This window comes from Propithecus coquereli, unplaced genomic scaffold, assembly GCF_000956105.1.
Source record: "Propithecus coquereli isolate 6110/MARCELLA unplaced genomic scaffold, Pcoq_1.0 Scaffold605, whole genome shotgun sequence".
In the NCBI taxonomy this organism is placed as follows: domain Eukaryota; kingdom Metazoa; phylum Chordata; class Mammalia; order Primates; family Indriidae; genus Propithecus; species Propithecus coquereli.
In genome coordinates this window covers 392,290-417,360 of record NW_012152008.1, presented here as the reverse complement: position 1 = coordinate 417,360, position 25,071 = coordinate 392,290, and the positions used below count along the sequence as shown (strand labels likewise).

At 56.3% G+C, this 25,071-nt stretch overlaps 2 protein-coding genes across 2 annotated transcripts in view; one reads left to right on the top strand and one right to left on the bottom strand.

Moving 5' to 3' along the window:
- NGEF (neuronal guanine nucleotide exchange factor) overlaps nucleotides 1–9,424 on the top strand; it is a 103,046-nt gene extending 93,622 nt beyond the window's left edge. Inside the window, exons 9-15 of the mRNA XM_012659348.1 lie at nucleotides 797–871; nucleotides 3,535–3,624; nucleotides 4,737–4,900; nucleotides 5,348–5,503; nucleotides 6,225–6,304; nucleotides 6,967–7,071; nucleotides 8,441–9,424. Coding sequence (XP_012514802.1) covers nucleotides 797–871; nucleotides 3,535–3,624; nucleotides 4,737–4,900; nucleotides 5,348–5,503; nucleotides 6,225–6,304; nucleotides 6,967–7,071; nucleotides 8,441–8,631 — 861 coding nt within the window. The 3' untranslated portion in view covers nucleotides 8,632–9,424. The remainder of the gene's footprint in view (nucleotides 1–796; nucleotides 872–3,534; nucleotides 3,625–4,736; nucleotides 4,901–5,347; nucleotides 5,504–6,224; nucleotides 6,305–6,966; nucleotides 7,072–8,440) is intronic.
- Nucleotides 9,425–11,457: 2,033 nt separating this feature from the next.
- LOC105822363 (chromosome unknown open reading frame, human C2orf82) lies at nucleotides 11,458–16,754 on the bottom strand. The gene is made up of 3 exons (XM_012659347.1): nucleotides 16,630–16,754; nucleotides 11,695–11,877; nucleotides 11,458–11,608 (listed from the first exon to the last, which is right to left on the bottom strand). Exons 1-3 carry the CDS (start codon nucleotides 16,700–16,702, stop codon nucleotides 11,499–11,501), a joined length of 366 nt encoding a protein of 121 aa, XP_012514801.1. The 5' UTR covers nucleotides 16,703–16,754; the 3' UTR covers nucleotides 11,458–11,498.
- Between the last annotated feature and the right edge of the window lie 8,317 nt (nucleotides 16,755–25,071).

Genomic DNA, 25,071 nt, shown 5'->3' with positions numbered 1-25,071 from the left:
AGGGAGTTGTCTGAGACTCGCAGGTCTCTGGCTTGGCTGACAGATAGAGGTGGGGCCCCTCGACGCGCAGCTGGGGACATCTGGTACAGCCACTGCCCGAGGCAGCTGGGAGGACAGGTGCCTGGTGCTCAGCTGCACCGAAACCTCCTTACAGGACAAAAGTGGGTCGAAAACCGTGGGCATGGCGAGGACTGCTAGGCAGAAACCATGTACGGTGTAGAGAACAGTGTCAACATTGTCATTTATAGGCGCAAGCAATATGGGCGTAATATGTTGTTAATTGAAGAAAATTGAACAATTGGAGGAAAGACACTTTCATCTATAAGACCAAAGTCAACAAAACCTCAGGGCCATTGCGACTTGGCTTCAAATACCAGTCCCAGAGGGGAGTGGAGGGAGCCCCTGGTCCCCCACCCCCATAAGTGTTTAGTTCCCCTTGGGGCCGGGGGTGGCCCTGACTGGGCATGGCAGTCCCTGCTGGACCCTACACCGCTTCCTCTTTTGCTTCCATCTTTGATGTAGCCTGAGGCCTTGGGCTCTGGCTCGAGACAGAACAGAGAATGGCTCATCCTCACAGCAGACTCAGGCCGTGGCTATCACCTTAGAGCCTGGCAAGGCTTAGGGTCAGGACACTTGGCGCAGCCCGGCTGGCAGGTGGAGCTCTGTGCGTGCGCCTGTCCCAAGTGTCATGCGGCAGGAGGCTGTTTGATCCGCTGCAGCAAGGAGGGGGAGAAACGGAGGGAGGAAAGGTCGGAAATGAGGGAGGGACGTTAATGCAGCCTCTCCCTGCGCTTAGAACATCCTGAAGCGGGTGGAAGAAAGGTCGGAGCGTGAGGGCACTGCCTTGGATGCCCACAGGGAGCTGGAAATGGTAAGTCTGCCTGCTCTTTCTGTTCCTCGCCTCGCCCCACCTTCGGGGTCCTGCTGCCCGTTTGTTCGTGCGTCATTAGAAAATACAAATTCAGTTTAAGAATTGCTTTTGCAAACCAGAAAAGTCACTGGGGCTAAAAAATACATCAGATGTGGCTTGAGCAGAGCCTTCTCCACCCCCTTCTTCCTCTCCCTGTTTGTGAACGTGCCCGGCGTGGGTGTTGGGGCAGCAGCTGGGCCCTCGGGACCCTCTTCACCCACCCACGGCCCTGGCGTTCCCCTCGGCTGCTTGGTGCTGCTCTTTGCAGGCGTCGGGGCCCACACAGACCCCACGCTTGTCTTCGACCGTCTCTCCACATCAGCAGTAGTCTCTCTTCCCTCCTGTGAGGCCCATCGAGGCTGGTTCCTGCTCTCCTTGGACCCTGACGCAGCTCCTGGCCCCCAGCCCCGTCCCTCCACGCCTCTCTCCCAGGTCCCTGGAGATCCGTCTCTGGGGTGTCTGTCCGTGAGAGGATTCATGGACGCCGCCCAAGAGCTCTGGCTTTTCCTGCCCAAGAGTGGAGGGACCGTCTCCTGATCCTCAGAGAGACAGTTTCTCCTGGGGGCTGTGTGGGAGGGGTCAGCGAATACGTTTGCGTCCTCGTGGGCTCCTGGAGACCTGTCTGTGGCGGTTTGCACCCAGCATCAGGTGGAGCCGAGAGCCGGGATGGGCAGCTGTGCTGGGGCGACTCCATCATGCTGGTGGTAGCATAACGGTGGACAGCGCACTGCAGGAAGTCCGTTCCACTGCTTTGTCACCCAGGGCTGAAGCTAAGTAAAAGGAAACTGCCTTCAATGGGCACCCGGTGGTGTTTCTAAGCCACATCAAGCCACGAGGACATCTTACCTTAACGCAGTCCTTTGCCACCTTGGGCCTCTCCTCGTGTGCCTCACCCAGACCAGTCGGCCACCAGAATCCTCCCGGGAGTTATACCCTTTGAATGCTGGGGAGGACAGACTCCGCTCCTGGCCCTCCAGTAGGCGGCCAGTGAGAGTCAGGGACCCATGAGCTGGGAGCATCTTCCGGGCCCTGCCCACTCCGAAAGCAGAGCTTCCCTTTTCCCTGCTCCCTGTGAGTTCCTTTCAGCCCCCACCAGGCGGCACCCACACTGCACCACACACAGGCCGGTCCGGTGACCACCGTGGCCAGCGAGGGGCCCACATGCCCCAGGGGGCTCCCTGCGGTCAGCCAGGCCAGGGGTACATTTCTATTTTTCAAGTTCTTTCCTGCTCTCATCTCCATTTTCCTTTTAAGGAAAGGTATAGTCTGTTTCTCATAGCTTACTTTGCTAAATAAATGTTCATTTTTGCTCTAATTTATAAAGTAATTATGCTCAAAACAAGAAAACTCAGAAAATGCTCATAAGTAAAAAGAAGATACTAAAGATCTCTGGCTAAACACACCCCGCTGCCGACCTGATGCAGCACACCCTTCCAAACAGGAGCCTGCGCGCACGTGGCACACGTGCATTCACATGTGGCACACGGCACACAGAGCACACATGCATGATACACACACAGTACTCAGTACACATGCATCACACACGGCACACACTGCACATGCACACACATAGCACATGCATACACACGTGGCACACAGCACACATATAGCACACATAGATATACACATGGCATACACAACACATACAGCACACATGCATACATACATGGCACACACAGCACACCTACATATACACAGCACACATACACATGGCACACACAGCACAGCTACATATACACAGCACACACACACATGGCACACACAGCACAGCTACATATACACAGCACACACACACATGGCACACACAGCACAGCTACATATACACAGCACACATACATGCACACGTGGCATACCACACATGCATACACATAGCACACATGCATACATGCATGGAACACATATGGCACACACAGACATGCCACACACAGCTGTATTCTTTGCAAAAAGGGACTGTGGTTTAACAGCCAGCTTTGCTCTCTGTGTCAGTACACGTAGAGCTATTGCGTTTGTAATGGTTCCATAGCACTCGGTCGTATGGATACATTACAGTCATTTTCATCAATCCCAGTCGGCCATTTACGTTGACAACAGCGATTCTCATTCTAGAAAGTACTGCAGGGACCGTCCGAGTACACACTTCCATGGGCGCCGTGCATGCATCCACACCTTCCCCGAGTGTCTGTGCTGTCAGACTCCACGAGGCCCCACGAGCCAGCACGGACTTGTGTCCCCAGAAGCCGTGGCAACTGCAGCGTTATTAGGCCTCTTGGCACATGTGCTGCCTCCCGGGAGGGTGGGAGAGTCTGCACCCCCACAGGGTGTGCGAGGCCAGCCTGGAGCCTGTCGGTCTGCCTGCCCCCGTCTGGCAGGTGAGAAAGGAGGCCATACGTCTGCGTCTTCTGGAGTTTGCTTCCCAGCAAGGACGAGGTGTGCACTGTTTCCACTAACAGGTTTCCCGCTTGCCTTTGTTCCAGAGGTGGTAGAGAAAGGAGCTCCAGCCCGTTGCAGACTGACTCGTCAGTCTCAGCTCCGGGACTCAGTGCCTGCTCACAGCGGTCACTCAGGCCAGGGCAGTGGCCGGGGACAGCTGGCAGGTGGCCTGATGTGCCCCCCTTCTGTCCCAGGTGGTGAAGGCATGCAACGAAGGCGTCAGGAAGATGAGCCGCACGGAGCAGATGATCAGCATTCAGAAGAAGATGGAGTTTAAGATCAAGGTGAGCCAGAGGACTGACTCAGTGCCAGCCTGCACCCATGGCCCAGTCCTGCCCCACCCCAGAGCACAGCCAACCCATGGCCGGCTGGGAACATTGGTCACTGGCCACGCTCAGGTCCCCGCTGCCCCCTGACCTCCCCAGCTGAGGTGGACCCGCCTGCCACCAGGCTCCAGGCTCCATCGCAGTGGCCTCTACTTACCTGCCAAGGGACCGATGTGCAGGGCTCGCATGCAGGGACCCGGAGCTGCCTGCCTGGGTGTGCATCCTGCTCCCATGCACTGGCTGTGCGACCTTGAACGATCAGCTTACGTGAAGTGCGTGGCGGGGACGACCCAGGGATTCTCAAATTGGGAGGACTTGGAAGTTACCAACCTTCTCCCCCACGCTTTACATAACACTACAGACATTGGCGAGACCCCGGGGGTCCTGGGCCTGCATTCCTGGTGACTTAGGCACATGAGCACACAGTGCCACCCAGCGTCCCCGAGGTCAGGCTGGGTTTGGGAGCTCAGCGCCACTTGAGGATGCAGAGGTGGTCTTCCGCCCCTGCACGCAGCTGCGCCTGCTTGGCTGGCTGCCGGGTGGCAGGCGCCTGCCCCTGAGCCAGGGAGTCCGGACCAGCGGCCGTCCAGCTGCAGGCCTGGCCACCCACCCCCAGGGTCCCATTTCTTCCTCTCCCTTGTGAACTTGGCCCCTTCTCTGATTCCGCGTCAACAGGTGAGCCTGGTGAGGGCAGCGATGACAGACACCAGCCACCACACTCACGGGCGCTCACATGCAGTTTACACAGGGCAGGTCCCACACACACTCAAACGTGTGAACAGACACACGTGAACACACGCACATACACTTAGAAGCTCGCGTGTGGATACACACACAGCACGATACGCACGTGCGCATGGACATGAGTCTGCTTACACAGAAGCACGTGCGTAGTACGTACACGCAGAGAGGCACGTTCATGTCCAGACTCGCGCGCTGCACGGCCATTTCCCTGCATCCGGGCCCTGGGCAGCAGCAGAAAACACGACAGAGCCAGCATCGCCCGTACCGGTGCAGTGCCATGGGGGGCGTGGCAGGCACGGCGGCCTGACGCCCTCCTCCCCCCGCAGTCGGTGCCCATCATCTCCCACTCCCGCTGGCTGCTGAAGCAGGGCGAGCTGCAGCAGATGTCGGGCCCCAAGACCTCACGGACCCTGCGGACCAAGAAGCTCTTCCGAGAAATTTACCTCTTTCTCTTCAACGACCTGCTGGTGATCTGCCGGCAGATCCCCGGGTGAGTCGGGGGAGTCGCCAGGCGCTCTGCCCGGCAGGCGCGCATCATGGAGGTTGGGTTTGACTATGGCCTAAGGGGGCAGGGCGGAGGCGGGACAGAGCTTGGGCTTTGGGGTCAGGTTTAAAGGTTTGCTCTGTTGCTGTCCAGCTTTGGGCCTTTGGCCTCAGTTTCCCCTCCTGTAAAGTGGGGGCTCACTCCTAGGACTATGGAGGGCCCAGCTCAGCATCTGCCACATAGCCAGTGCTCAGCAGAGCGGCCGCGTGGTGTCTGGACCTGGGCTGGGTCACTCTTCCGGAGTGAGCGAGACAGGTTAGGGTGGGGCTTCCAGAAGGGGTGAAGAGCGGCAGAGCCGTGGGGCTGGGCTACTGGCCGGCCCAGGGGGTCCTCCCGGGACCCCCACAGGGCTCCTTGGGGCTGACAGGCCTGCCCTGCCTTCTCTGGTCCCAGAGACAAGTACCAGGTGTTTGACTCGGCCCCGAGGGGCCTGCTCCGCGTGGAGGAGCTGGAGGACCAGGGCCAGACTCTGGCCAACGTGTTCATCCTGCGGCTGCTCGAGAACGCAGACGACCGGGAGGCCACCTACATGCTGAAAGCGTCCTCTCAGTGAGTGCCCGGTGACCCTCGTGGCACCTCCGCGACACCTTTCTGTGCCACCTCGCCTGCCCACAGGCTGGTTCCCGGGTGGAACGAGGCTCAGAACACACCCTCCACATGGGGCCCACCATACCCTGGGGTGAGGGCGGCTGTTCCTGTCCGGGTGTGGGCCCTGGGGGTGGCCACGCCTTCCTGGGGGCGTGTGCACATGTGTGTGCACATGTGTTCCCTCCCGGGCAGCACAGCAAGCCTGTGCCTTCACCTCCTGCGCAGCCCTGAGGCCCTTGAGAGGGACGAGCAGATAAACATGGGGAGAGATGCTTTGCAAGCCACGAGCCTGGAGCTCCCTCGTGCCCTGCCGAGCCGGGCCTCCCTCCTCCCTTGTGCCCCAAGGCTGGTGTGGGGGTGACAAACTGTGGCTTCAGGGGAACTGGCCACGGAATGCGCTTCCACGAGCTACCTCGTGGGACCGGGCAGGGGGCTGCCCTCGCTGCCTGTTCTAAGCACCGCACAGGAGGGCCGCAGCGGGGCTCCCTGTGCCTCTCCGCTGCTGCTGTGTGCGCCGAACTCTGGGGCAGCCAGATTCTGTGGCTCTGCTGAGCTGTCCCTGGTATAGCCCCGAGCGATGCTCCAGATGGCTCTGAGTGGCTGCCAGCTGGGAAGCCTCGGGCCACGGCTTGGGGGGTGCTGTTGCTTTGCAGTTGGGGCACTGTCCTCTTCCCTGTGCCAGGAGTGAGATGAAGCGTTGGATGACATCGCTGGCCCCCAACAGGAGGACTAAGTTCGTTTCGTTCACGTCCCGGCTGCTGGGTAAGTCACTGGCTGGGACGGGGGCACCCTTTGCACTTTGGCGCAGCCCTGCCTGGGGGGCTCAGCCGCAGCTTCGGTGCTCTGTGAACTCTCCCCGAGCCGGTGGTCCGAGAGGCCTGCGCGGGCCCCAGGGAGCTGGAAGCTTAGTGCCAGCCAAGAACAGTGGCGTGGCGTGAACTCTGGGCGCTGGGTGGTTCATGAAGAAACCTTGGGTGGTGAGTGGCAGATACCACACGGACACCGGAGGAACAGGGGCCCAGACTCCACTGTTCTCTTGGGGTTGCCAGTTGTCTGAAAAGCTCATAAAATGCAAAAGAGCACAAGCCCTTGCAGAGAAGCTGCCAACCCTGATCTGCTCACCTTGTCCTGACCACCCCAGGTACAAGAAGTGCCTTCTGAAGTCTACACTAAGAGCCACCTCACAGCCTGCCAATGCCTTTATCTGTGCGGTTTTTTCCCCAGAACTATTTTAATGTTTTCTTTGGAAACAAACCCTCCTCTTCCTCGAATGAACCTTTTTCAGTAGCTGTGGGAGTTCATTTTCCTATTTTAGACAGGGCCCAGCCACTCGCCAGTAGCGCCGTCCCTACTGGGCTTGCCTGGGTGCGGACAGGGCGGGTGATGCACTGGTGAGGACATGCCACTTCCCTCTGCCCCATCAGACTGTCCCCAGGTCCAGTGCGTGCACCCGTACGTGGCCCAGCAGCCAGATGAGCTGACGCTGGACCTCGCCGACATCCTCAACATCCTGGACAAGACTGAGGACGGTGAGGCTCAGCAACTGCCCCCACGTGGCCCCCCAGGGGACCCTGCCCTGAGCCTTGCCCAGCCTGAGGGACGAGGATGAGGGGGGGTCTCAGCCCTGTGTGGAGAAGCAGACGCCACAGCTGGCTGATGGGCAGGTGGAGCCCAGCACCCCACCATGTCTCTGCCACCCACCCGGGACGCTCTGCCCGACGCTCTGGCCGCCTTCCCTCAGAACAGGAGGGAGGACTTTCCCTCGTGCCGCTAATTCCCTCCAGAGCTGTGACGTCGCACCTCTGCCCCTTCGTGGCGGGTCCAGCCCAAGTGGGTGGCTCCGTGTCCCCTTCCCCTCGGACGGCCCTGGTCTTGGCCCCCATCACAGTGGGAGGGAGGAGGACCACCTTCTAACCTTGACCCCAGACCCTGTATCTGCAGCAAGCTCCCAGGCAAGCCTGTGACCACCAGGCTCGGAGCCCCACGTGGGCCCAGAAGCCCCCCAAGCCCCACCCGCCCCTGCTGGTGGCATCAGCACCAAATGAAGTTCGCTCCCAGCCCCTGAAGAATTTAACACCAACCCTCTTTCCTTTTTAAAGTCACATCCCTTGTTCCTGCATGAATTGCTCCTGATCAAAATCCCCGAGGTGCGCCGAAGCTTCTCCTTCCTACTTCCTCGCCCTCCGAGGTCCTGGCCGGAAGGCTCAGGCAGTGTTCTCGGGGGGGCCATCTCTGGACAGTCCCTCTCCTGGGCAGCTCTCCTGCCCTCCCACAGACTGTCAGCAGCCCGACGCCCTCCCAAACAGGACCAGCAGAGGGCACGCCCAGGCCTCTTAGACCCCAGGCCCTGAGCAAAGACATGGTGACCTCTGGGGGAGGGAAGAGAGAGCCAGGGCACTTGGGGACGCCTGGTGTCGGCCAGTTCAGCTGACCACGTGGCCCTCGGGGGCTGAGACTCTGGGAGGAGCTGCCCAACAAGAGGGTGATGGCGCAGTCCAGGCCGGATAACCGTGGTCAGCTGCCACCCCACCCCGGCCCCTTGAATGCCTCTACCTCTGGAGGGTGGCCCTTGGTGTCCCCTGGGCTCCTCTGGGGCAGCCTGGAGTTGCTCAGGATCTGGGATGGTTTCTGAAGTTAGTGCGGAGCCGTAGCCGCCTGGCACAGTGGGTGCGGAGTCCTGTGCACGCCCCCATAGGCCTCGCCTGCCCCCCCCCGCTCATGGGGTAATCGAATCTGAGCGTCTCCAGCAGGGTGTGCAGAGCAGCTGCACCTTTGGGAAAAGCTGGTTGGACCCCTGAGTGTCCCCACACAGACAGGAGCCCTGGCCAGGAGGGAGCCCGTCCCCAACCGGGGCGGCCTCTGCAGGAGCGCCTGACCCTCCACTTCCTGCCTGCACAGGGTGGATCTTTGGTGAGCGACTGCATGACCAAGAGAGAGGCTGGTTCCCCAGCTCCATGACGGAGGAGATCTTGAACCCCAAGATCCGGTCCCAGAACCTCAAGGAATGTTTCCGCGTCCACAAGATGGATGACCCTCAGCGCAGCCAGAACAAGGACCGCAGGAAGCTGGGCAGCCGAAATCGGCAATGACCCCCGCCCGGGGCGCCACCTGGCAGGGGCTGTGGGCAGGCGGGGGTGGGGCCTGGCAAGCGACCCCGAAGGACGGTGGAGCGCTCTGGGAAAGGACAGGTCAGTGCCTCCCCAGGCAGTGGGATGTGACTCGGGGGGCCAGCCCTCCTCCTGCCCACGCGGTGAGTGCTCGTGTGTCTTGGCCCCTCGCTCGCAAACTGGACGAAGGCTGCCCACGTCTCCTGATGCGTGTGCACACGAGAAGAAAGTGTATTTTAAGCAGTGTTACATCACCTCTCTCTTGTCTCTTAGAGGGGGCGGAAGGGGGTGGGCAGGCTCCAGGGCCTTCCCAGGGACTGGGAGAGGCCGCAGACCCAAGGTGTCCCTGGCGGGGGGCAGGCAGACGGTGAGGATTATCCTGATCCCCTGCACGTGTCCCTCTCTACCTTGGAAGCCATTAGCATCTACCAGGCACACAGAGGGGCCACCCTCTCCTGAAGGAGCCCGACAAGCGGCCCTTGGTCTCCGATTCACAGCACCGAGAGCCCCGCCGCCTCTGTCCACCCCTCCCGTGCCTCGGCCGGCCTCTGGCTGCACGGCCAGGCCCTGCTCCACAGCACGCCCCCCAGAGCTTGGCTGAGGGCCCACGCCACCTCTGGCTTCCCGATGGGCTGGACATAACTTGTGTCTTCTGGCCCCTGAAGGAGCCCAGGTGTTTTAAGGAATTAATTGGTCACTGCATCTTACATTGGTCATGGTTCTGAGATGAGCAAATATCACTTTTGGCTGCATTAAAAGAAGCATCATGTATAAAGTAAAGGAGATGCAAGTCTACTCTTTATTGCCCTGGTGCACGCAGGAAGGAGGTGTTTGGTTCTGGACAGGGAGTCAAGGCCAGTGCAGGAGGCATGTCCCAAAGGAAGGGGCGCAGGGTTGGGCCTCACGATGCGAGTGGACTCTGGCTTCCACCTATGGAAAGACTCCAGAAACAGAAGGGGCTGTTTGAGGGAGTTGGGGACACCCTTCTGCTGAAGAGGAAGTGAACATAGATTTGGAAGACCACACAGGCACTGAGGTGTCAGTGGGCGGTGGTCCCACAGGGGATCCGACCACAGGTGTGGGGCTGGGATGATGGCCTTGGGCACTTCTTCCCACCTCTGGCAGTAGCCAGTTACCCAGAGGCTGCAGCTCCTCCCGGGCCCAGGCGGCCCTCACAGCCGGGCCCAGGCGGCCCTCACAGCCAGCCCCACCCTGGTTCTGTCCCAGAGTGTTGAGGGCACCGTGTGCCTGGGATGCTCTCTGCCAGGACACGCTTTCCCCGACACCAGAACAGGCCTTGCTTTAGATCCAGTGGGCTTCGTAGCTTCTTCCCACAGGCCCCGGCCGGGTTCTTTTTTTTTTTGGGCCGGCGGCCCTTTTGGGCTTGGTTGGTTCCTTGGAGGGCGGGGGCCCCTTGCCTTGTTGTTTCGGTTTTGGGGGGCGGCCCTTGTTCCAGTGAGGGACTCAGGCCCTTGGGGCCTCTGTGCTGCGCCCTGGGGGGAGTACCTGCCCCTGAGTCGCCCGGGAGTGGGGGACGAGGGGGCCCATTTCTGATCCCTGTGGGATGGGGGCGTGACAAGGAGTGGGGGTGGCCACTGGCCTGGTCCTTGCTCTGTACCGTGGGAACCAGCCTACTGACTTGGGGCATCTGCTCTCAGGAAGGCTTTGGCTACTCAAGGTTAGTGTAAAAAGAAATAAGCAGTTTATGAAAATTGGTCAGTTTTATAACACTCCTTTACAAGCAGAAACTTTCAACCCATGATGTGTTTGGGGGGCTCTGGAGTGGAAAGCTGTTGGCAGAGCCCCCCCACCCACGTGTGGAGCAGAGGAGACTGGTCATGGCAGGAAAAGGTGCCCCGGGAAGCTCGAGGAAAGGAGCGGCCAAGAGCTGCCAGAGCTCTGGTTTAAAAAAATAGAAGAGGAGGAGGAACGGCTTCCCCGCCGCCCGCCCGCATTCCCCGCGCACAGGGGTCTTCAGGGGTATTAAACCCTCACCTCGGGTTTGGAGGTTTGCAGGCGCCCTAACAGCCCCTCCTGCGGGCCCCCGCGCCAAAACCCCCGGGGTGGGACAGGGGACAGAGTTCCGGCTTCCCCGCTGCGCCCAGGGCAGGTCAGCCACGATTTTTAATCTCAAATTATCAAAATTATGCTTCGAGGTGGGGTGTGGACGGGGCGGTTCCCCATCCCTCGCTCGGCCCCGACACCCGACGTGAAGTGAGCTGAGTTTGGAAAGGCGATTGGTTCTTTCCCTCAGCAAGGGAGCCGTGGGCGTCGTGGCTGCCGCTCGCTCGGCCCAGCCAGGCCCGGGGACAGTGCCCGGCGACACCCCTCCCCCGTCCCGCTCCTGGGGCAGAGGGGTCCCGGGGGCCCTGGCGCTGCAGGCCTGGTTCCGAGCTTGCAGACAGGCCTGGGCTGCCCCCCTCAGTCAGAAGACGGCCGGGTCCCCCAAATAACCCGGCCTCGGGTTGGGAGCCCCGACGACTCCGCCCTCCGCCACCTCCCGGCCAGCCCTGTAGGAGCAGGGAAGTCCCCGCGGGGTTCTGCCGCCCCCTCGGAGCGCGCTCGGCCCCCACGGAGGGGGCGGGGCGGGGAGACGGGGCGCCCGTGGCCGCGGCGGTGGCCCTGCTAAGAGCGCGGCCGCACACGGCTCCGCCCCCGGCAGCCCAGCGCGCGCTCCCGCGGGAACCCGGGCCGTGGCGCACGGGACGCGCACTCACGTGCACATTCCCCGCGCGCGGGCTCCGGCCCGCCTGACACGGCGCGCTCCCGCTCTCGCGCACGCGCGGACACACTCACGCGGGAGGTGCGGCTGAGTCGCGCCGCGGCCGGGCGCGGCCCTTTTATTCGCTTCAGGAGGCAGAAAACTTTCTCAGCGCGACGACCACGAGCGCCAGCACGACGCACGTGGCCAGGAGGGCGGCGATCACGATGGCCGCGATAGCGCCGGGCCCCAGCGAGCCTGTGGAGGACGGAGGACGCGTCAGCCGGGGCCCCAGCCCGGCGGCCCTTCCCCCCGCCCGCCGCCGCCGCCCGCCCGCCGCGTACCGCCGCCCTGGTCCAGCCGCTCCCGCGCCGTGCTGTCCTCGGGGCCTGGCGCGGCCGTGGAGGCCGGGGGGCCGGTGTCCGCGGGCTCCCGGCCGGGGCTGGTGCTCTCCACGGGGTCTTCTCCCGACGGCAGCTCGGCGGGCTCGTTCCACAGTGTGGGCACGGGCTCCTGTGGACCCTCGGCTGCAAGGCCAAGGAGGGGCGATGGGGCCCAGGCGAGAGGGCACAGGGACGTCATGCCCCCCAGGTTAACCAGCTTGGCGGGGAGAACACCAATAGGCTGTTGCCGCAGAGCCCCTACTGGGGCCAGGCTGCCCCCAGCCCATGTGAGGACAGCTTCACGGAGAGGGGAGGCGGGTAAAGGGACCAACAGGCCTCCGAAAAAGGCTGTGGGAACCCTGGGCTGGCAGCAGCGGCGGGGGACATGGGCCCAAACGCCAGGACCTTGAGCAGGGGCTCGTCCTCTCCCATCTGAACTGCAGGGCTGTGTGGGCCTGAGCGAGGTGACATTCGTGAGGGACCCCTGCCACGGCAGGGCAGACGCAGGTCAGCCTTCACCCTGGGGAAGAGGCTGGGACCCACGAGTGGAAAGGAGAGGCGCAGCGGCCCCAGGGGCACAGGCAGCCCTGCTTCTCCTCGGGCCCACCCCGGCCAAGTGCGCAGCCCACGGGACGTAGGGGCCAGCCCCAGGGGGCTTCTGTGTCCTAAGACGCCGGAGCCAGCACATGGCTGCCTCCTGAAGGACAGGGCAGAGAGGTGAGCAGGGGTGTCTGTGGTCAGTAAGGGAGGCCCCCACAAGCCAAGGCTCAGCACTTGAGGCCCTGTGCAGCCTTTTCTGCAAGAGCCCTTTTTGGACCACTTGGGAGTTAGCAGGGTTTGGGGTACCCAGGGACCGCAGAAAGCAGGAAGCACAGGATGAGAGGCCTGCATGGCAGTCCCGCCCTGCACCGCCACCAGCCAGCCAAGGACAGCTGGGCACCCCCAGCCCCACCCCACAGGGCCTGGCCTCCACTAACAGCACCACCAACCCTGGGCCCGTCTGTCCTTCTCAGATGACCAGACAGGAGGCCCCAGAAACCCAGTAAAGCTCGAGGCCAGGCTAGAGGCAGGCTCTGGGCCTCTCCAGCCTGACCATCTGATGGCATAGCAGGGTCAGGGCCCACTGTGATCCAGGGACACTCGTCCTCAGGCAGGTCCTTAGAATGGGTTCGGGCTGTCACAACACACCGTCTCATTGCTACTCTGTGGTGTGGGAACTGTTTCTATCCCTGTTTCAGAGACAAGAAAACCAAGACTCAGATTAAGCTAAGGTGGGCCACGGTGGGAAGTGCTGGTGGGGTCTGGAGCCCCGGGACAGTACGGGGTGTGCCTCCCAAGATACGTCTGCAGCCTCCTGGAGGCTGGGCAGAGAAAAGGCCTAAGTGTGCCCACTGCTTGGCAGCTCCGAGCTCTGGGGCTGCTTGTCTCCCAGAGAAATGGACAAACCTCCGCCCTCCTTGCTCACTGCATACCGAAGACAGACTACAGGCAGGCACCTCCCTGTCCCGCCACTGCCGGCATCTGGCCAGGGAGGCCACCGCATGGCTCCTGGGTACCAGGCCCAGCCAACCTGGGTGGCGTCTGTGGGAATCAGCCCTGAGCTCAGGAGGGGGAGCGATAGGCCCCTGAGAGGGCAGGGCGAGCTCCCTGGAGCCAGCCGGGCCTGGCGAGCAGCCGCCCTTGAGGGGAGAGGGCCCTCCGAGCAGGCAGGCGGGAGCCCCACCCCAGCCCCTGCCTCTCCCTGCTGCTCCTCACAGAAGCCCTGACCGCCCCCCCCAACACCCGTCCAGGCCGCCTTCTCCCTGCCCGCCTCCTGCCCGGCCGGTCCCAGCAGATTGAGGGGCTGGACCCATCAGCTTTCAAGCGAGGAGGGCTGGGTCCTGTCCTAGCTCCACCATGCTTTGGGACCCCAGCAGACTGACCTCATCCCCCTGGACTCCACCTTCTTGACCCGTGGAACAGGGTTCTGACCCTGCCTCCCAAGCATCTCGCACAAAGAGGTAACTGCCATCATCACCATCTCCTCCTGCTGCCTCCGCCCTCAGGACCCCTCCGCTGGGGGACATGTCTGGACACAGCAGGCTGCTCTGTGTGCTCCGTGTCTGCTGCCGCTGGCCAGTCACAGGAGACCCTCGAAGGCTGGTTCAGGGCTCATCTGCAGCCAGGCCCCTGGGGACAGCCAGCTCCCTGCAAACCCAGGGTGATGCCCCAGTGGCAGACACACGACCAGAACCATGGCCTGAACGTGGCCACCAGCCCCCCAGCCAAGGAGGCACAGCTGCTGGGCAGGGCCGAGGCGTGTTCTTACCCATCTGCACCTCTGCACGTGCTAAGTGTGCTATAGTAAGAAGGGGAGACGCGGCTTAGGGCAGTGACCCATCCTCCCCCAGATCCATCCTCCTGGGAAGCCAGGAGCAGAAGCAGTCGTCAGCCAATCTCCGGCAGGAGGCCCCAGCCCAGGAGGGGTGAAGGCACGGAGGACAGACCGTGGGCAGGTCAGGCGAGCAGTGATGGAGTGACAGAAAGTGAGGGTGGAGAAGGGGTAGGCCACAGAGGCCCCTGAGGAGGTTCCATCAGCCTTGGCCATGAGGAAACCTGACTCCATGGACCAGGTGAGTGACGTGGTGCAGCTACACTCTTGGAGGCCACCAGGGGAAGTGGGGCCTGGGCACCCCGGGCTCTCGCCTGTCCCCACTGCTCCCAGCCGCCTTGCCTTTTGGTAAATAAGTTTGTTCAACGCTCAGTCTGACCACAGGGCCCCAAGGCTAGGCGCCCTTGCTCACAGACGGCCTTTGTGCGGCCATGAAGGGCCTTTTCATCCCTGCCCTGGCCTCCTGCCCGCTCAACCTGGCCTGCTCCCCCCCCCCAGTAGCTGTGGCCACCGGCACCCAGTGGGGAGGGCAGCAGGCCAGGCCTGGGCCTCAGCCCACGGGCCACTCCTCCTGTCCTGTGTCCTGTGCATGAGCAGAGGGCCTTGCACACTTGCTCAGAGCTCCTAGCCCAGGGCCAGGCTACCGAGAGCCTCCCAAACACCCTCCCCCCAGAACAGCAAGAAGAACAACAACCAGAACCCCAGAGACTGTGGGGCGGGGTTGGCGTGCTCTAGGGCCATGCCTGCGGCGCCTGCCTGCTCTTGGTAGGACGTGTGGAGGGAAGAGAGGAGGTGAGGCCAGGTGAGGTCCTGGCTGTCCCCAAAGCATCCTGTGGCAGCAGACAAAGCCCACCCACCCGCGGTGTGTATGTACAGTCTGACCCAGGGCCCCTGGCCAGTGGCCTGGGCTGGGCGAGTCAGCTGCACAGGAACAGAAAGCTGGCAGGAGCCACAGGTCCCAGGGCAGGAGCCAGTGCCTTCGCCTCCACTCACCGGGATGGCCTGGCAGTTTCACTGGGGTGGGGGCGGCTGCAAGGATCACAGCCCCAAGACTCAGGCAATGGAAGACACCACCTTCCACTTTAGGTGCCTGCGGGCACCTCTCCCACCAAAACGGAGGCCGGGCACCTTCCCAGCCTGCAAGAGGAGACAGCTCCGCCCAAGACCACCCTGCCCTCAGTGGAGGGCTGGGGCTACTGAAGATGCATTCCCCTAACGTTTGCCGTGTGCTAACCGGATGCCTGGCCCATCCTGAAAACTCTGCATGTCTGCACTCAGGCCTCGGTCCCCTGTGAGGAGGGCAGAGCATGGCGGGCGTTGCCATCTGACAGATAAGAGAAGGCATAGAGAGGTTAAGAGACAGCCAGAGCCCAGCACGGTGACTCACGCCTGCAATCCCAACACTTTGGGAGGCCGAGCCAGGAGATGGTTTGAGGCCATGAGTTTGAAACCAGCCTGGGCAACATAGTGAGACCCCGTCTCTACTAAACAAAACAAAAAAAGCCAGCCAGGTGGGGACTGAGCCAGAAGCAAACCCAAGCCACAAGCTTCTTCCTGGGCAATCTAGGGAGGGGCCCGCAGGCCCAGGGCTCCTCACCAGCACCCACGCCTTCCCAGTGTGTGACTGGGGGGTCCCACCCGGGGAGGGGTCTCAACCTGGGAGGGGGGCCCCACCAGGCCTCACATCTCTCAGAAGCTCTCCCCAGGCCACACTCTCAAGACTGAGGTCCAGTTCCGTCCCTCACACACCCACAGACACTCCCCAAGGCCAGGCTGCCAGGGCCTGGAAGCAATCTCCTGGGACACAGGCAGGCTGCGCTTTGGCCTCACTCCTGGCCACGGAGATCGCTTTCCTCCGGGAGCAAAGACCACCTGTGCCCGTCTGTGCCTTTTCTCTCTCAGGCTTCAAAGCCAGCCTGGGCCAGTCCCTCCCAGCACAGGGCCCTCCCTCCTGTTGGCCCCCGGACCTGGCCATTTTAGCCTCTGTCCAGAGCCTAAGTCCAGCGTCTGCGCTGTTTTGCAGAGGGATCATGGGCCCTGTGTTCTCTCTCTGAAATTTTTCCTGAGATGGGGACAGTACCTGGGTCTTCATTCTCCAAGGACATTGCAGAAAACCAGTAAGGAGGGTTTGAAAAGTGACCAGCAAAGGCTCTGTGTTTTTCCACGCAGGGGCCTGGGCCCTGTGCCTAGTGTCCCTCCTGCCCCCCAGATCTGGGAGCCTTTGGGTTTCAGAGTGTTCACGTAATTCCCACATCGCCTGCCAGCTGCACATCCATGTCCTGTTCCCTAAGTCGTACTCCTACTTCAGAGGCCATCAACCCTCTGGCTAACGGTTTCCTGAGACATCCATCCTGCACAGCTGCTGCTGGCTGCTCTCACGGGAACTCTTCGTAGAATCACCCCAAACAGCCGCCCCATCTCCTGCGAGGGGCTTCTGCCCAGTGGACATTGGAGAATCCGGGCCCAGGGTAGTTCCTGGCCCGGGGAGGCTGGTGGCAGCAGAGCTGAGGGCCTGCGCCTCTTACCTGTGAGCACCACGGGGGCTAGGACCCCGGAGATGAGCAGCAACGCCATGTGCAGGGCCAGACAGGATGCCATCCTGGCCGGGAGTGAGCGCAGCCGGCGAGTGGGACGCACGGAGGACTGAGTGGTTAACTTCAGGGCAGCAGGAGAGAGGCATCAAAGGTCTGGGAAGGATTTTCATCAATGCAAACTCTGTCCTCCTGGGACACCGTGCCCGCCCCCCCACGCACGCGCAAACACACACTACACACACACACACACACACACACACACACACAGAGCAGAGGCTTACAGAACAGACCTGCTTTCCTGAACTTGGGAGCAGCCCCACCCTCGGAGAGGGAAAGAGGAAATTGCTCTCTCTCCCAGATCTCTCTCTCTCTCTCTCTCTCTCTCTCTCTCTCTCTCACACACACACACACACACACACCCCTACCTCCCACACATACCCCCAGACCACTGGAAGTGAGAGGTTTTCAGACTTCCTTGTGCGAAAGAATCACCCAGGGAACTTGAGAAAGGCCGATGCCTCCGGCCACGCTGTTTCGGTGGGTCTCGGATGGGCCGGGGAGTCTGCACGTCAGTGTCCAGGGCCCGGGCACGAGCATGAGTCTGGGAAACTGTCTCAGGCAGCCAGCGCTGGGCGTAGGCTGGGCTCTGCTCACGTTGGGTTCTCTGTGCCTGGCCAGGGGCAGGTGCTCAGTGGTCCTTGTTAAAGAAGCACTTTCAAAACAATTTAGGTCCAAACCATCTGGCAGCGCTAATCTTTCCAGAAAAGCTCATGTCATTCATGTCCCCTCTTCAGCTCCTGCTCTCCTCTGGTGCTGAGACGAAGTACCACCTGTGTGCTCGCGACATCCACCTTCAGGCTGGGCCTGGCCCGGAGCTGCAGCCCACTGCCCACTGCCTCTGCGACAGCTCCCAGGAGCATCTAATGAACATCTCTCTGGCTTGTCACGCCCCCTACCCCTGCCCCATCAGTGGAGTCCGGGGGCCCCCACCTTCCAGGTGCCCCAACCACACAACGAAATGCTATCAAAGGTCTTTCCCTCACTCCCCACCTCCAAACCCTCAGAAAGTTCTGCCAACACCCCTACTTCACATTCTTCATGATTTCCCACTGCTCTTAGAATAAAAAGCCAAACTAAGGGCTTGCCTTGGCCTTGCTTAACTCCCCAAGCCCTGCTCTCTCTGTTCCAGTCCACTGGCCTCGACTAGGATCCTCCACAAACCAACCTCGATCCTGCCTCAGGGCCTTTGTACTTGCTATCCCCTCACCCAGAAAGCAAACCCCTCATTACGTGGCTGCCTCATTCCCATTGAAGTCTCGGCTCCATCAGTCAGCCTCTCCATTCACCCATGACGTTATTTTTAATTCCTTTTTAGCAATTTATATGAAATTATCTTGTTCCTTTTTAATTTTTTGAGGAATAACATTCTGTGAAGTGCACAGATCTTATGTTTACAGATTGAGGAACTTTTATATTACAAAGTTCCTGTGTAAACCTCACCTAGGTCAACAGAGAGCCTTTCCAGCACACCAGCTGGGCTCCCTCGGGCCCCACCCCAGTCAGTGCCCCCAAAAGTACTACTTCTGTCTTCTATCACCATAGATTCATTTGAACTTCAAACAAATGGACTCACATGGTAGAACTCTCACGTCTGGCTTCTTCCGTTCAGCATTCTGCGAGACTCGCCGTGTTGTTGCACGTAGCAGTTGCTCGTTCGTTTCTGCTGCTGAACAGCACCCAGCTGCACGAACATGCCCCGGTTTACCCATTCTCTCACCCATTCTGTCCGTTTCTTTATCCACACCCATCGGGTTGTCTCCAGGTTTGGGCTTTTATGACTATAGCTTCTGTGAATATTCTTATATGTGCCTTTTGTGGCGATAGGCGCTGATTTCTCTTGGTTATATATCCAAAGACAGAATTGCTAGGTTAGACGTTTAGCTTCCAGAGATACTGCCGAGCAGTTTTCCAAAGTGTTTGTTCCAATTTACACTCTCACCACCGGTAAGAGAATTCCAGTTGCTCCACCTCCTCACACAATACCTGGCGTTGCCAGCCTTTTTATTTCTAGTCATTCTGACTGATATGTGCTGATGTCTTACTGTGGTTTTAATTTGCATTTCCCCTGATAGAACCGCACACCTTTCCATGTTTTGTGACCACAGGAATATCTGCTTTTATGAAGGGTCTGCTAAATGTTTTGGCCTATATTTTAGGGTGGTTTATCTTTTTAGGAGTTGTTTTTAATATTCCCAATAAAAATCCTTTGTCAGATATATGCAGTGGTGCCTCCAGATGAAGTGTTTGGGTTTTTTTGGTCTGTCTCCACCCTGTGCCTGTAAGTTCTAAGGTATTTTACCGATGCAGTCCCAGAACCAAGCACCATGCCCCGCCCGCAGCAAGAACTTAATATTTGAATCCAGTTAGTTGGGGCTTCTGAAATAGATTCAACACTGAGTGTTTTCTCACTTGTTCAGTCAATCGTTGGCTTGCTCTCAGCCCCGCCATCCTCACCTTTCTTGCCCTGAGATGTAATGTGACGTCACGTAGGGTCAGATCCCATCACACTCCTGACATTTCCTTGCGGGCCGACTTCCTGTTAGGACCTGCCAGTGGGAGGCACTGGTGGGAGGTGGAAGGAGGGAGGGCAGCAGAAGTGACTCTTCCCGCTTCAGATTTCTGACAGCGTCTTGGGTGGCGGCAGCAGCACTGGCTACACTAACGTCAGTGACAGAAGGTCAGGTGGTGGCCGCTGCAGGGGCAGCCACAGATGGCTGGAAGCGTAGGCTCCCGGATCCTCCTCAGGCCGCCGAACGCTGAGTCCAGGAGCCTTAGTGGACAGTGTTCTGGCCTCGGAGTAATTCTGCTCCTCAGCCCAGCATGGTGTCAATTTCCTAGTTAGTCACTAATTTTTGAGCAACTTTCCTTCTTTCTTTTGCTTCTTCAGTCCTTTAAACATGATTGTAACAAATTCCTGTCTTAAATCTCTCTGAAATACCTAGAGTGGACTCTATTTCTTGGTCAGACTCTGACCAGTACAGTATTCATTCCTGGAGTGGTTCCAGAAAACAGACCCTTGGGGATCTGTTTCTGGCTTGGTTCGCCACTCTGAGCTTGAATGAGCATTGCCAGTGCAAAATGAGATGCTGGCAATGTATGGCATGCCAGACACCGAGACTTGTGGTTGGTTAGCATGAAGTGCCTATTGAAGACAAGGTTTAAAGGACCACGCGGATGCTGCACTTGACGTTTTTGGTGGTTGGTGATTATGATTAAAAGGATAGCGAACTGGCTAATTTTTACTGCATTAGGTGCTCACAGAAAGAAAATGACAATTACACAATGATAGTTGTGGGGAAAAAAAGAAAAAAGGAAAGAAAATGACAAGCTCAGGGCTTTCAATTCTAAGGTCAAGGCATGACCAGAGAACTAGAGTATTTCTATGGCAGTCTTTTAAAAGTCTCTTATTTCTTGTAGCAACAGAGCATAAGTGGCTACAAATCAGGACTAAAATTTAATTGTGCATGTTGCAGAATTACAAGCTTAAGTTGAATTCATAGCCTTGCCTATTCTTTTTAGGTGAGATTTTTTTTTCTTTTTTTTTTTTTTGAGACAGTCTCACTCTGTTGCCCTGGCTAGAGTGAGTACCGTGGCGTCAGCCTAGCTCACAGCAACCTCAAACTCCTGGGCTCAAGCGATCCTCCTGCCTCAGCCTCCCGAGTAGCTGGGATTACAGGCATGCGCCACCATGCCCGGCTAATTTTTTTCTATATATTTTTAGTTGTCCGATTAATTTCTTTCTATTTTTAGTAGAGACGGGGTCTTGCTCTTGCTCAGGCTGGTCTCGAACTCCTGAGCTCAAACAATCCACCCGCCTCGGCCTCCCAGAGTGCTAGGATTACAGGCGTGAGCCACCGCGCCCGGCCTTTAGGTGAGATTGAAGGCACTGTTTGGGAAGGAGTGAGATCTTGAGATTCGGAATGGGGATATTTGAGCAGATCAAACGAATCTGATAATCTTCCACTCACAAATCCTCAGGCTTCCCTTGCAGAAGCAGCAGGCGCTTCTTCCCTGTTCCTGTCTGAATAACAACCTCATCTGTTAGGTTCCCTTGCGAGAGACTGCCTGTTCGCAAGATCACCGTGACCACCTCTCCTTGCCTCCATGTCCATAACCAGAGTGAGATATCAGCATTTCCAGGGAGAACAAGCACAAAGTCTGACTTAGGAGGAAGTAAGTACAAACTAAAACTATTGTTAATTTATGCTAGTAAGAAATTAGTAACTAAGTATAAAGATATGATAATGCCAATTTGTATTAATAAAAACCTGGTGTAGGAATGAATTCTAAGGTGTTAGATTAAATGGACAGGATGTGAATATGACATTAGATCAGGCCACATATAGTGACAGGGGTGTGCTTACTGGAGATTCTGAATTCAACGTTTCAGCTCAAGCATCTAGGAGTTGCTGTGACAGTTTGGTTGGCTGGCTGACCAAAACCTACAGTGGTAGCCTAGACGCGTTGAGATTGAGAAGCCCGACTTAATGAAGAGGAGGGAAGCCAAAGGCTTAGGAAGAAAGGAATGTTGGGGTGGATTTATCTTAGGTGACTCATACATTCACCAACCCCAATAAGTTCTCAGCAGACCCCAAAGTATACTCTCTTCCCTGAGGCACTGGAAATGTATTGGTTAGGAGAAGACCAGCATCTTTAAAAAGATATGTGGTGTCTGTTCTCTGTAGGCCAGGGCTGATGATGGGATCACTGATTTCAATGTGATTCTGAAGCAGCAGAGGCCAAGTGGCAGCACTGAACTGCTGGAGGCAAGGCGGATGCAAACGCTGCCAGGGATGGCATGCTAGGATTCAGCAAATAAGGGGACACTGGGATAAGGGGAGCCAGGTTTCTCACTATTGGAGAAGGGAACTACAAACATGGAAAGGAGAAAGATTAGAATGGATCCTGTGATGTTAAAAACAACTCATGGTACATACAAATATGTAGATATATAAATGTATGTTATCTGTACATATATAAACTCCCTATCTCATCTGTGAACACAATCTAGAAGCAATGACAGCCCAGTAGCAATGAGCACACCCAGTACCCAGATTATGATTTCTAGACACCATTCCGCACTAAAAGGAACCAGGGCTCCTTGGGGAAATGGTTAATTCCATAACTGAGAAAGGAAAAGTAGATGATGGGCCTAGAATATCTCATGCTAAAGTAAAAAAAGAATGATGGAGATATGGCAAGAGAACACAGAAGCCAGCTCCAAATGGACAATTTGTATAAGAAAAATATATCAGATTATAGCTGATATATCATGGGTATGCATGTATGTATGTATAAAACATTCTGCTATCTTCCTTATAGCAGAAGGTTGACTAATAAATGTAAAAAGAATGCTTGGCAAACACCTTAGTAATAACTGTTCAAGTAAGAACCATCAATGAAGGCTGGGCATGGTGGCTGATGCCATAATCCTAGCACTTCGTGAGGCCAAGGCTAGAGGATCGCTTGAGACCATGAGTTTGAGACCAGCCTGGGCAATAGGGAGACTCTGTCTCTACATAAACAAAAAACAAAAATAAAAAACAAAACAAAAAAACCCAAACAACTAAAAAAATTTACCAGGTATGGTGGTGTGCACCTGTAGTCCCAGCTACTCAGGAGGCTGAGGCAGGAGGATCACTTCAGCCCAGGAGTTGGAGGTTGCAGCGAGCTATATTGACGCCACTACGCTCTAGCCTGAGCAACTGAGCCAAACCCTGTCTCGGAAAAAAAAAACAAAACATCAATGGATGCTGAAACTAGTGGGTTTGATGAGGAAATGGATATCCACATAGTCTCAGTGTCTCCCGTGAAGAGAAAAATCATTACTTTACAGTGAAGAAACCTGGCAGACGCCACCTAAATCAAGTAATTAAAGTTAACATCACCAGTAATGGTTCAAACTGACATCATGTGTCTCCTGATTTGATGAACTGAGAACATCACTTCTGTAATATTCCTGCCAAAATCACATAATCACAACCAAATCATGAGAAATCATCAGACGAACCCAAGTTGAGGGTATTCTAACACATGATTGTCCTCCGCCCTTAAAAACTTTAGGGTTTAAGATTAAGGCAGACTGAGGAATTGTTCCAGAGAGACTCAAGAAACATGACAACTAAATGCAAAAAGTTACCATGGATGACATCCTGCACCTTTTTTTTTCCTTATAAAAGATATTAGTGGAACAACTGGTGAAATATGAAGCCTGGATATTAAGAGTATTGTATTGATTTCCTAATTTTGACAACTTTACTGTGGTTATGTAAGAGGATGTCCTTGTTTTAAAGAAACACACCCTGAAGTGTTTAAGAGACATAATATATACAACTTATTCTCAAATAGCTCATAAAAAATGTTTATCTTGAGGGTATAGGTGAGAGAAAATAGTAACGCAGATATGGTAAAATGGTAACAATGACAGACCTTGGGTGAAGGTTACGTACAAGTCCTTTGTGCTTACTGTTCTTGCAACTTTTAAGTTTGAAATAAATTCAAAATAAAAAGCTCCCTTCCCTATCAAAAAAAATCACAATTTTTCAATGACTAATTAAATAATAGATCTAGGCAATGACCATCAGGGAATGTGAAAACTGCTACAGACAAGAGCAACAGGACCTTTACAATGGATCAATCAACCTGACAGCAACAGAACTGACTAAACTCTGACCTAAGTAAAAACGGGACAGCCAGATAACCCTGCCTACCAAGTGACTATGGCACAGCAGGGAGGGCACCAGGCCACCAATGAAGTATTCCTGCAGGGGGTGCGGCAGGGAGGCCCTTTAGTCAATTCTCTAGACCTGACTACTAATTTACAGAGAAGACGGGGATATGAGGAAATTCACGTAAGGAAACTCTCCACTAAATCCAGAATATGGAATGTTCTGTGAATAAATAATCCAGTTTTTCAACCTTTTTTTCCTTGAGGGGGAACTGTTAAGACTGAAAGTGACTTAAAATACATCTATCAAATGCAGTGAATGTCACTTTGATTTTGATTCAAACTTTGTAAAAACATACTTTTGAAACAATCTGAGAAAGTCATCTATGGGCTGTATGTTGTTAATATGATAAGGAATTGCGGGGTGTTTTTAAGGTATCCTTCTGTTACCATGCACATTGAGATTCTTAGGAGTGACATATCTGGGATTTGTTTTAAAATATTCTAAGGGAAAAAAGATGGGCTAAATACAACATGGGTAGAATGTCAACAGTTGTGGAAGCTGGGTTATATTAGGTATGAGTTTGTTACACTAGTCTATCTCTACATGTTTGAATTTTTTCGTAAAAGATAAAAACTGACCTTGGGAAAAAACTTACTGAAGATGACAGCAACCCAATGATCTCAGGACTGCTGAAGATTCAGACTCCTCAGGGATGAAGGTTCAGGTCACCCAGCAGATGAGGGGCTGGCCGAGGGCTAATGAATTTGGAATGAGTAAGTCAAGATGTTAAACCAATCTCACCCACAGCCTTGGGATCAGGTACAGAAACAAGGACTGTAGCAGCTATGTATATTTTATTCCTTCTTATAAATACATACATGTTTATAGATATGTTTTCTCCACTTTCCCCTATTGATTTATATGTAATAAAATTTACTTTTAGGATATCAAAGAGAGGTGAGACTGTATGTAAACCAGTAGCAGCACCTAGAAATGGCCGTAAAGACTGATGGATGGGACCAGTGGGCTCACTGTCAGTGGCTTCCCCACAGTTATTAATCTTTCAGTAACCTTACCTTCCATTCTGCCCTCAACGCTTCCAGCACTGATTCTTTTTCTTTCCTTCCTCTTTTTTTTTTTTCATTTCTTTTGATTATCTCAGGTGATTTCTGTCTCATGATGGGACCCTGGACTGTTTAAGGCTGCATTTCATGTTACCAAAGTCAGAAAATCCAGGTATGTGACTCTGTCCCCCTGTACAAGGCCCACCACGCTTGCATTTCAACCTGGATTCTCCTTCAGTGAAACTGCATAGGGTCACTTGTCAGGCATCGCCAAGGAGCCAAGCGTCAGCAGTCACGGCTGCACACGTGACGCACACTCACACGCTGGGAGGTTAGAGCTGAAGGAAACATCCCAGATCAGCCAGGCTGCTGGGTCTGCACTCAGGCCGTCCATTTAGAATCACTTAGAGATCTTAAAAATAATTTCCAGTGGGGCCTCCCCCAGCTTAGAAACCCTGGGACATGGAGCTCGGGGATTCATTTTTGTTCCAAGTTCCTCAGTTGATCTGGGCCAACCCCCTCATCTGACAGGCAAGGAAATTGACACCCGGAGACAGGACAGGAAGGACTGGTTAATACTGAGGCTGGTGCTAACATGCAGCCTCCTGGCACCCACGCCACACTGCTCCCTGAGGGTT